Source organism: Lonchura striata, chromosome 7 (genome assembly GCF_050655825.1).
Source record: "Lonchura striata isolate lonStrDom1 chromosome 7, ASM5065582v1, whole genome shotgun sequence".
Classification (NCBI taxonomy): Eukaryota; Metazoa; Chordata; class Aves; order Passeriformes; family Estrildidae; genus Lonchura; species Lonchura striata.
This window is the reverse complement of record NC_140709.1, coordinates 23,136,899-23,148,746: the sequence shown is the minus strand read 5'-3', so window position 1 is coordinate 23,148,746 and position 11,848 is coordinate 23,136,899. Positions and strand designations below refer to the sequence as shown.

Here is an 11,848-nt window from a genome sequence, read left to right as displayed (position 1 = left end):
ATCTGCATTTCAAATATTGTAATTAAATATCCTTGCAAATTATTTTTAAGTGTCTGAAGTGCACAGGAAAATTATCACAGAAGAAAAAGTTGCAGTTGCTAAAAAAGAAGTGGCTCCACCAAAGAAAGGTATACACATTTTCAGAGTTACACTAGAGAAGTCTTGTCTCAGAACAGTGGTTTTTATTTCTGTCTCATTATCAAATACAGATTTTAATGCTCAGTGTTTGCTGTCTTTTTTTTTTTTTTTTTACTTGAAGAAATGTCAAGTCTCTGATTTTTGTTTTGTCGTCTGCTTATGTTTGTATACTGTGATTAATTTAACATCTATCACAACAAAATTTTTTTTTAAAAAAATTGCTAGCAGTGCCCAAGAAGCCTGTGCCAGAAGACAAAGTACCTGTTCCAATTTCACAGAAAGTGGCAGCTCCACCAGCTAAAGGTATACAAGTCCTTTTGAAAGTAGAGATGACTTTTAAATATCAGACATCCATGTGCATCATACTTACAGTCTGCCTAGTTACTAAGATCTGTCTCTCCTGATTTGGTTACAAATGAAAAGGAACTTCATCTATTCCCCTTCAAAATACTGCTGAGTGTGACAGAGAATAGTCATGCACCTTCATTCTTTGCATTTTTTAGCTACTATTTAATTTCATTAACCATTCTGGATGCTTAAATGCTTGCAAAGCTGAGTGACAACATTTACTCAGTGAAAAAAAATTGAACACATTTTTTTAAAAAAATCAATGTTTATAATATTGTCAATATTCAGTGAAGTGTTTCAAACTTACAAATATGTTCTCTGCCTCTGTGCTTTTCTTGTGCTTGATTTTGTTATGTACCCTGTGTGTCTGATGTTCTGTGGTTTAATTGAGTTTCTGAAGAGTTTAGAGACAAAGTATTTACTGCATACTTTCATCTTCATTCCATCTTACTTCATGATATGTGAATATTCTGTTCACTTTTTTTGTCTATTTGTCTATTACTCTAATATTAGATATATTATTTTACTATATATTATTTGTATGTCTCATGTGATTGTTGTGTTTATTATATTTTTTTAAATAGTGTGCTGTTTGTTCCTAAATGTTTGTCTATAAATATTTCATATGAATTTCAGAATGTGTGTGATTTCTTTTAGAAGCTAGTATTCTTACAATTACTATCTTTAAAGTGCCAGAAGTACAGAGGAAAACTGCCAGAGAAGAGAAAGTATCCATTGCTGTTCAAAAGAGAAAAGTGTCTCCACCACCAGAAGGTAGTCCTGCCCATGGGTTAATCTAAGAACAGGTTGTGCTCATGTAATAGTATGAGAGCTTCAGGCCTCCTGGTCTGGCATGTCTCATGAGGTTCAAATTTAGAATTAGAGAGTCATTTAAGCTGGACAAGATCATTGAGTCCAACCATTAATCTGAAACTACCAAGCCCATCACTATGATCCACTGTAGTCCCAGAGGAACTTTTACAGAGTCTTTAAGAAATACTAGAGATATTTTTCCCAATTTCTCTGGGTGTGGGTGGTGTCAGGTAACAATAGTTATTTTTTTAAGAAATTCCAAATGGGGTATTTATTACTGTACGTTATATTACACCAGAAAAAAAAATTAATGTTAGACTCTGTCTTTGAAGTATCAACAGAAGAAGAACATTGGGCTATGTCAGAGGAAGTATCCGTTTCTCTCCACACAGAAAAGGAGATTTCATACACAGGTATGAACACTAAAAAGATTCTGCACCCAAAGTTGCATATTGTCAGCTAGTAAAACAACAAAGAAAGTAAAAGAAAATTTCATGTCCTTTGCTACTGCCAGTTTATTATGAAAGTGAAGCTTGTAGAATAATGCAGGACAGTATTTAATTCTCACAATAAAATACCCTCTCTTGTTTAATTCTTTCACTTGGCTTACTGCTGTTCACATCGTGGGAGCCAAATAATTTCATTAGGTCTTCTATTTTAAATCTTGCCACCTGTCTGACCTTTGAGGGGAAACAAGACACAGTCTTTGCTTACATTTAAATTAACATGCTTTATGATTCTGAAAAGACAGACAGTCCTTTCCTGTTCTGTAAAAACAACTCCTCACCTAAATCTTAATATTAAAGATAAAATCATTAGCTCTACTGTTGCCTGCATGGCTGAGACACAACACAATCCAATGTAATGGATCTGCCTGCTCAACAGTCCATAGCCTTTAAGGAAAATTTATTGCTCTTTTACTTTTGCAGACTATCAGTTTATTTGTGAAAAATGACACACAAGATGCCTCACACTCCCTACTTTTAATTCTGATACTGTTTACAAATGGCATTATCTCATGAAAGACTAAAACAGACAAATCAGCATGAAGTTAAATTACCTATTTAGTCTCCAAAGATGGGGGGACAAGCATAATATGGGTACCAAGAGTATGATGAAGGATGACCTTTGGTTCTCTGTAAGGCAGGTGTAATATTCCATCTGGTCTGGAAAGAAAAGGGTCAAAGCAGAAAGACATTAAATGCAACAGTTCTCCAATAGGGTACCAAACACTGGTGTTTTAGCTGGAAAAAAAAAAAAAAATCCAAAGGAACCTGAGCTTTCTGAAAAGAGGACTCATGCATAATGCAGTTTTTGTTTTAAATCCACCAAAATACCAGTTCCAACCAGATTCAGTTTAATATTTCAAGTGTAGATGTACCTGGTATTTATAAATAAATATCAAGGAGGACTCTGCCAGAAAATGAGTCTTCACATTGCCCCAAAAATAACAACGAGCATCAAGACTTGTGGCAGCCATTCATCTATGCTCACTGTAGCCTGTCATGAAGAAAGCTTTTAGAAATTATCAAATCTGTCAGTGACAGAATGGATTCTATCTCTTAAGGTCAGAAAAAATCTCAAATCTGTTAAGAAAATGCCACGGTTATTCTCCAACTTTCCAGATCTTAAAATGCCAAGGTGATTTTCTGTGCTGTTTCCAATTATATTGGTCAATTTTCCAAGACACATGCCTCGGAAGACAAGGCCCACACACTTCTGTAAAAGAGAATATGGTGCTTAAACATAGCATTCTTTCCTGAATAAGTCTTAAAAACTGAACATATCCGCATCTTAATCTTCTGGAGATGCTCCTGCTTTTACAAGGAATGGCTCCTCATCATGTCAGAACAAAAAAGTCACTTAATAAAGTAATTGACAGAAGAGGAAAAACACCTTCCTCACTGAGCAAGTCATTCTTTTGCTTTTAATTAGACCAGGGCCCTTATCTATGTTAGTCACTCTCAAAGTTTTTATCCATGTGTTCCTTCATCTTCATCTAGATTTTCCTACACAAATCTTTTGTTGTCAGTGAATGAGGATTCTTGATCTCTTCCTGAGGCAGTGCAAAGTGTCACTGCTCTGGAGAGGAACTACTGCAGAGAACAATGAGTTGTACTGATTTTGTAATTGGATGGCTTTGGATTTTGAGTTCTGCCCATCAGCAAACTTAACTTCACTGTTGACAGCAGTGGATGAAGCAGGAGTCATATCAGTTGCTTATATTGTTATCTTGAAAAGATTGTTGTTTCTTAATTGAAAAGAAGCCTAATGACTTCCCTAGCTACATGTCCAGTGAAAATATCTTGTCTTTTACATGTCAGCCATGTGTTTGTGCGATATCTTTTTCTGTTTCTTGCCAAGAATACTTTTGCTTTTAAACAATTGGCATATAAAAATTCTTAAATGTAATTGTGCTGTATCTTTTAAGTGCCTGATGTACCAGAGAGGGCTATCATTGAAGAAAGAGTACCAATTTATCCTCCTAAAAAAATGGCAAGACCACCAGCCAAAGGTATACTGGATAGAGTATTCAAATGGTGTAAATGTTTTTTGTGTCTTGTATGTTCCATGTACAGTGCGTACTGATTTGTTTTCTATGGAATGTTCTTCCCTTGGTTAATTCTTATTTGACAATGCCTTGTGTTCCTCATTATTAGTAAGATCTATGTGCTAAATTTTAAGTTTCTTTTAATTGGTATCTTTTTAAGTGCCTGAAGTACGCAAGACAATTGTCCGAAAAGAAAAAGCATATGTTGAAGTTCCTCAGTATGAAGAGGAAGAAGAGATTCCAAGGTACGAGGAGGAAGATACCACCAGATATGAGAGGGAGGTAATCCATTACAAGGAGGAAGTTCGCCATTATGAAGAAGTTAGTCACTATGAGGAGGAAGTTCCTCAGTATGAAGAGGAAGAAGTTCCTCAGTATGAAGAAGAAGTTCCTCAGTATGAAGAGGAAGAAGTCATCCATTATGAAGAAGAAGCTGCTTACTATGGAGAGGAAGTTGCTGAATATGAGGAGGAAGAGCCACAAGTTCCTCAGTATGAAGAGAAGGCTCCCCTACCAGCTAGAGGTATACTTTTAACTTTTGTGTGAGGAAAAGTAGTATCTTTTCATTCTATGAAAGTATCAAACTTTTGTTTAAAAATGTTGCTGTGTGCTTTACAGTGTGCATTTTTAAAGGTGTTTATCGATTATTATATAGCGCAGATGGCTGTATATCTACTCTTTACTACTAACGCCATAAATTCAAATTTTCCATGTCATACATGTTCATTCCTCTTTCATATGAACTCTGTATAATCCCCTATGAAAATATAACCAGGCTTAATTTCATCCTCATCTGCGGTCCAATGTTGCTGTCAGTCTGTGCTTGAAATACTTAAAAATGCTTATGTAAAATCTGCACTTATAGACAAAAAATATATTTATCTAGAAAATAGCTAGGGTACTTGAAAAAAAGTGATTTAGGAACACAAGTCACATTGAATTTTTTTCAGAAATCTTAGAAAGGCCTATGGTTGATGTTTATTTCCATCTTGAAAAGAATAATATACTTTCATGAAAAATAACAATACCCATATTTAAATAAACTTAGTTTCATGTGTTTTCCTTAGGACAAAGTTTTATGGTATGGGTATAAATTTTCTGCATTGTTAGTACAGTATTCACTAGTTAGGAGAACTAGGTCATACCAAGATCTTGGTAATAAAGCCTTTCTACATCATAATAAAAAGATATAGATAATTTATATCTGATTTTCCAAAATTACATAATCATCTAAGAGTATCATTTCCATTCCTAATCCAAATCATTCCATAGTGTCTTTTTCCATCAAAGAAGTTTAGAATTTCATTTGACTAATTAATAAATGTCAAAGTTAATCCAACATTGTTTGCAGTAGAAATTTTGTCATAAACATGAGAAAAGATAAGGCAGTACACTGCAAAAGCCAGGTTAATCCTGAGCAGGAAGATTAAGGTTAGCTGAAATTTCCATTTAATCTCTCATAGTAGCTAAGTTTAATTCATATGTGCTCCAAACTTTCTTCAGTATGCTTAGAACCGGTGGAATTATTTATATGGACATTTCTGGGGTTTAGGGTACAAACAAAAGTTTAGATATATTTTAGTTTATATTTTAGATATATATTATAGTTGAAATTTTTGCCTCACTGCAGTTAAAGGACAAGTCTGTTGATTGCAGAAGAGTAAAGAGATTTTTTAAAAAGCATTTAATTTATCCAACAAATTGTGGCATAAACTGCTGGGTACTTAAAATGGACAGTTCTGTGCTTGAAGTAAGTCCATTGATAAACTAGATATGCTTGCTTTTTTGCATTTAGAAAGCTCTTGGAAATTCTTCAGGAAGAAAATGCAGTTCAGCAATTTACATTTAATATATATAAAAGAATATGATCAGATGCAACCTATTACATGCCTGACAAGCATTTGAAACATGTTTTTAATAACTAATTCAAAAAAGTGACTGAATCTCTCTGACTTAATCTTCTGAAAAAAGGAAATCTTCTTTCAAAAAAGCCCTTGAAATTGAAAATATTTTTATTGATGGCCTCCATGCCTAAGCAGGAAGAATAGAGATAAAAGCAGCTAATATGATGAGTTTGTTATTTTATTTTGGGTTAGTGATAAAGCCCTCTTAAATAATAGCTGGTTTTTTGAGTGTGTGATATTTGTTTACATGAATATGTATTTGTGATGTTTGTTTGCACTTTATGTTCTTGTTGTTATGGAAGTAAATACCTAAAACATTAATGGTATCTTTCAAGTGCCTGAGGCTCCCAAGAAGCCTGTTCCAGAGGAAAAAATACCTATTCTGAAGAAAAAAGAACCTCCTCCAGCAAAAGGTATATATAATCTCTTTATGTTAGAAGACATCTTCTGAATATGTAATTCACATTATTTTTCAGATGCCTTAATGGCTTATTACTTTTTTCTGTTCTTTTTGGAGAGGGGTCTTCATATGAAATAGTTATGTTGCTGTCTTTTTTGTTTCATTTTTGTTTTGAGTAGGCTTATGGTTTATTTTTTTAACCAAAATCATGTTTTTGAAGTGCCCGAGGTGCCAAAGAAACCTGTACCTGAAAAGAAAGTCCAAGTGCCGAAGAAGGAAGCTCCCCCAGCTAAAGGTATATGCACGTGTCATTCATTATCTGTGATCAGAAAGATCTTCTAGCATTCCTTTATCTTGTCACTTGTGTTAAAAACTAGGATAGAAAAAGAATTGTTGCTCTTGAAGACTGTGGTTCCTTTTGTGTGTGTTTAACTGTTTTAGTGTGACTAGTTTGTATGTCATGTTGTTTTAGATTTTCATGCCAAGCTCAATATTTAATAATATCTTACTAAGTTCCAGAAGTGCCAAAGAAACCTGTGCCAGAAGAGAAGGTTCCTATTCCTGTACCAAAAAAGAAGGATATTCCACCAGCCAAAGGTATATGATTTGATATAGCTCTTGGCCAAATGTTTTATATAAAAAAAAAGTTAAAAGTCAGTCTTTTTTCATACATGATATAGAGTGAAGAGTTTTCTATTCTTGACAGTTCTTCTTTGTCACCCAACTTTATTGATTCATATCAATGTTCTTTACCTTATGGCACAAAAATGAAATTCTTACATTACAATAATATTTTTCAAGTGCCTGAAGTACCAAAGAAACTTGTGCCAGAAGAGAAGGTACATGTCCCAGTGCCTAAAAAAGTGGAAGAGCCTCCACCAACCAAAGGTACACCATTTTCTGATTCAACTGTGTGATTCTATTTTTGTTTCTTCATCTTTATGAGATTGTTACTGGCAGTAACAATCCCATTCTTCAGCCTAATATGTTTGAACCACTCCCTGAGCTGTTTGACACTGTGTCTGTCAGTCATGGTGTCTATCCTTACTCTTCGCTTTGAAAATGTCTTTGTGTTTTGTATTGTCTCTGTCTTTTGGATCTTTTATATCTAAATCTTTTAACGGACTTGCTGCTTCAAAAACAGATGGTCCAAAAGAGAAAAAATTTACCTAAACAGCCAGACTTCTCCCTTACCCTTACCACACCAGTTTGTCGTTCTGTAGTCCCTGTTTGTAAGTTTACATATGTGCATAAATCTGTAGATAAAATCAATGCTAACTTTCATCACATGACTAAATTTTTCCGTATTTGTGTAGCTATCTTAATATCAGTTATTTTTTTACTAGATTTTATATTACATTGAAAATTAATTCCCTAAATAAAAATGTCTTTAAAGTGCCTGAAGTGCCCAAGAAAGTTCCAGAAAAGGCAGTACCTGTCCCTGTACATAAAAAGCCAGAACCTCCACCAGCCAAAGGTATCGCTTCCTGTAGCTGAACATGTGGATAATGCTTGTTCTTGGTTTTGTGCATTTGTTGTTGATTTGTGCATTTGTTGTTAGAATTTAACTGCGGTGTCATAGTAGTGTGTGACAAAAGTACTTGCTTTAGCTTCTGTGTAAGTTGTCTCTAAATTTTCTACAATTAAAAACTATCTTTAAAGTGCCAGAAATACCAAGATATCCCAGTGAAGAGGTACCTATTTTTGTTCCTGAAGAAGAAGAGGAAAAGGTTCCAGAGATGCCAGCAAGAGGTACAGTCTTGATTCTTGAAGATTATGAGAGCTTTGTCCAATTCATTAATAGATCTTCATCTCCAGTGATTGTTTTAAGCTTGGTATAAACCTCTACTAACCTTCTGAGAGGGGTTTTCTTCTTCTTCTTCTTCTTTCTGGTCTTTGTGACTTTGTTCTGTAGTTTTAGTAGTTTTGATGCTCTAAAAGCAATTACCAATTTCTTATCACAACAATATCTTTGAAGTGCCAGAGGTGCGCAAGAGAGCCGTCCCAGAAGAAAAAGTACCCGTTGCAGTCCCTAAAGCAAAGAAAATGCCACCAGCTAAAGGTATATCACATCATGATGTATGCAGATAATTCCTCTCCCTCTAATTTTCATATTTCAGTGGAGCTTAATTTTAACATTCAATTCATACTCATGCGAATTCAGGTCCTGGGTTATAGCACCCTGCTGCTTCCCTGCAGTGAGCGGTCCTAGGGCTCAGACAGGGATTGTCTGTTCTGTTATTGACTGCAGCCAGCTGAGAATCAGGCCTTGAATGACCTTCTTTTTTCCACTTTAAGTGATTACTGTGAATGAAATAATTCCTTGTGATATAATCACCTAGAAATAATTTTTAAAGTAACTTCAATTTTCTTTAAACAAAATAGCTGAAATTAAATATTATGGGCCTTCAATTTAGGGAGATCACTCTTATATGTATCTGGAAAATAAGCTGTATTCTCAAGGGTTTTAACTGAACTTATACAAAAATAATATCAATTTACAAGTGACCACACTAATGATAAGATCCTATACCCTAAATGTGAAATTCCAAGTGGAGGGATTGCAAAGGCAACTGTTGGATGCCAAGCCTACCTCAACAGCCGAGTAATTTAGGAAAAAAAAAAAAAGAAAAGAAAAAGAAAAGCAAGTTTTTTTAATGTAAAAAACCTTAATGCTAGTAATCTTCTTTAACTCTGGTTTGTAGCATATCTTGCTCATATTTTCTGTTTACAATGACACTGTGGAATTAAAAATTGGGCAAAAGTATAATCCTTGTAACCCAATTACACATCGCTGTTTTCAGGGAGTAAAAAACACCCAGTAGTTTCCCCTATTTTTTTCTATTTCTATTGTTACTTTAAAATTGGTGTCTTTGTGGTTTATGTTATGGATTTTCTTTGTGATGTTGTGAAAGTAAAGTTCTTGAAACAATATCTTCCAAGTGCCTGAGGTTGTAAAGAAAGTTGTGTCCGAAGAAAAAGTTCCCATTTTTGTTCCTGAAGAAGAAGAGGAGGAATTTATTCCAGAGGAAATTGTACCAGAAAAAGGTACACGATCTTTTCTTGCAAGTCACTTATGACATCTTTTGTGTTCATTAAAATTCATCTCTATTTCTTGTTCTAAGTTTTATGTAACTCTTTTATATGTTTTGAGGAAGTTTGTGGTCTTGTTCTATGTTTTTATCTTGTTTCCATGTTCACGCTTTTACTGTTTCAAAAGCAATTTTAACATGTGTTTGCAAAATAATATCTTTAAAGAGCCAGAGATTCCTAAGAAACCTGTCCAAAAGGAAAAAACACCTGTACCTCCACCTGAGAAACTGGAACTTCCTCCAGCAAAAGGTGCATAAGTTAACAATGTGTTGTTATTCTCCTTCCGTGTTTCTGTTTAGTTTGTTTGTTATTTATGTTAGCTTTGTGTCCCTGCTGCATTTCTGTATTGGTATCTCAGAGTGCCTGTCAAATTCCTAGTACAAAACAAGTTCTAAAACTATTTGAGTTGCTCAAGTCTGCCCATGGATGTAAAGTGTCTTTTATTTAAATTTCTGTTTCATCTTTTAAAAACATATTCTGCAGATCAGTTCTTATTATGTCTCTTTGTACATGTTTTCTGTTATCTTTCTCATACTACTGGTGGATGACATTCTTAAAATAAAATGTCTTTAAAGTGCCTGAGATGCCTAAGAAACCCATTCCTGAAGTGAAAGAACCTGTTCCTAAAAAGGTGCCAGCTCCATCAGCCAAAGGTACTGGAGATTGTAAATGCTGTTATGATTAACTGATAATATTCTTGATCCAAGTTGAGTTTAGCAAGGGACGCTTTAGTGTTTCTGTCCTGTATTGTATTTGTCACTATACTGTTTGTTTGTTTGTACGTTTCTGCTTTGTTGTTCATAAACTTCTGGCTTTGTGTCCATTTAAAATGTGTGCAAAAGTGCACTGAAGTTAGGTTTTATCTTTAAAGTATCCAAGATGCCTAAGAAGGTTGCTCCTGAAGAGAAGGTACTGGTTGCTCCCGCTGAAAAAGTGGAGGTTCCAGCTGCAAAAGGTATATATACTCCTTATAATAAATATTTATGCTAGGACTTTCTTCTTTCTAACTTTTGTCTCTGTTGTACAAGATCTTTGTTTGAATTTATGTTAAAACTCTTCATTTTCAATGTTTATGTTGTTGAACCATAAAGCTCTGTTTTTTGTGCTTTTCTACTTACACTGCTCTAAGGTGATTTGTTGTTTTTAAATTCCTAAACAAAATCTGTATCTTTTAAGTCACGGAGGTGCGTAAAAGAGCTGTGGCAGAAGAGAAAGTGCAAGCTGTTGTGCCCAAACCCAAAGAACCCACACCAACCAAAGGTACAGATATATTTCCTCATTTTTCTTAATTTTTTTTTTCTTCCTCATTCTAAAATCTTTTATAATATATATATTTTTTCAGAAGCATAGTTCTATAATTTAATGTTACTTATGTTTGAGGTTGTCATGCACATTATCTGTTCTTTGTCAATTATCTTGGCTTAACTGTAAAAAAAAAATTTAAATAATTGTCAGGTAGTAACAATAATACTGTTTCTAAAGTGCCTGAAGTACCCAAGAAACTGGTACAGAAAGAAAAAGTCCCTGCCCCTGCACCTGTGGTGGAGAAGTATGAGTATGCCTATGAAGAATATGAGAAGTATGAGACATATGAAAGCATTGAAGAGTTTGAGGAGATTCAGGAAGCTGAAGAAATTGAGGCGTATGAGGAACCTGAAGAACCTGAGGGATATAAGGAAATTCTGGAACGGGAATATGAGGTGGAGGCTGAGGAGAAAGATGTCTATGAAAAGTATCAGTTTAAGGAGAAGGAAGAGATCTATGAGAAATATGAGGAGGTATATGAGGAGGCTTATGAGACCAAGCCAGCTATAGGTAAATCAAATCATGACTTCTTTGTTCTTACAGTGTGTTGAGTTTTCAGTTGCTGCTTAAGCAACCTACGGGTGTTTACTTATATTTTGCTTTGTTTGTAGTCCTATGTGTTTGTAGTCCTATGTTGCTGGTAATGATAAATCCATCCAGTTTGTCTCTGTCTTAGTCCTTCCTAAGGAACACCTTTCCTTGTAAAATGGGAGGGTTCCCTATCTGACTGCCCAAGAGTGAACTAGCAGATATATAACACAAGCAGAGAAAATGTTAATCTTCTTATGTATTTCAGCTTCAACCTGACTTACTTTTTATGCATTCAGATTTAATTGTTTTGTCCAGTTCAGCTCCTTTGAGTTACAAAGATATTAGGATTCCTATAGAACCTTCTTTCCCATCATTTATATTTATGATCATAGGATCCCTTACACCAAACGGAAAGTGCATCTACAATGTAATAAGTAGATGTACATTGATATTTCTTATTTCATTACTCAAGAATTCTGAGATGGCTGCTCCCTTTTTTTGCATGAATTATGAGATGGTTCCTCTACAAATGAGTGATTGCTCTGCTTGCTGTTTTTATACCTGTTTCTTAATAAATAACATATAATACATAATGAAATATTTTTTAAAGTGCCTGAGTTGCCCAAAAGACCTCTGCCAGAAGAAAAAGTACCTGCTCTTAAAAGAGAAGCTCCACCAGCTAAAGGTACATCATCCATCAGATAAATGAAAACACAGCCTTCTGCATGAATCTCCAAATCCCCAAATCCAGTACTTTACCTCATC

At 34.6% G+C, this 11,848-nt stretch overlaps 1 protein-coding gene across 50 annotated transcripts in view; it reads left to right on the top strand.

The window, feature by feature from the left end:
- TTN (titin) overlaps window positions 1–11,848 on the top strand; it is a 239,181-nt gene that overhangs the window by 99,868 nt on the left and 127,465 nt on the right. For 34 of the 50 annotated variants that reach the window (XM_085584497.1, XM_085584508.1, XM_085584521.1 and 31 more), the window contains 20 exons: window positions 51–128; window positions 364–441; window positions 1,177–1,260; window positions 1,632–1,712; window positions 3,731–3,814; window positions 4,011–4,373; window positions 6,090–6,167; window positions 6,375–6,449; window positions 6,668–6,751; window positions 6,956–7,042; window positions 7,551–7,631; window positions 7,817–7,906; window positions 8,133–8,216; window positions 9,098–9,202; window positions 9,413–9,496; window positions 9,823–9,900; window positions 10,119–10,202; window positions 10,424–10,507; window positions 10,730–11,062; window positions 11,694–11,768. In XM_085584497.1, coding sequence (XP_085440623.1) covers window positions 51–128; window positions 364–441; window positions 1,177–1,260; window positions 1,632–1,712; window positions 3,731–3,814; window positions 4,011–4,373; window positions 6,090–6,167; window positions 6,375–6,449; window positions 6,668–6,751; window positions 6,956–7,042; window positions 7,551–7,631; window positions 7,817–7,906; window positions 8,133–8,216; window positions 9,098–9,202; window positions 9,413–9,496; window positions 9,823–9,900; window positions 10,119–10,202; window positions 10,424–10,507; window positions 10,730–11,062; window positions 11,694–11,768 — 2,190 coding nt within the window. The remainder of the gene's footprint in view (window positions 1–50; window positions 129–363; window positions 442–1,176; window positions 1,261–1,631; window positions 1,713–3,730; window positions 3,815–4,010; window positions 4,374–6,089; window positions 6,168–6,374; window positions 6,450–6,667; window positions 6,752–6,955; window positions 7,043–7,550; window positions 7,632–7,816; window positions 7,907–8,132; window positions 8,217–9,097; window positions 9,203–9,412; window positions 9,497–9,822; window positions 9,901–10,118; window positions 10,203–10,423; window positions 10,508–10,729; window positions 11,063–11,693; window positions 11,769–11,848) is intronic. The other 16 variants (XM_085584515.1, XM_085584480.1, XM_085584472.1 and 13 more) reach the window with 15 other exon arrangements.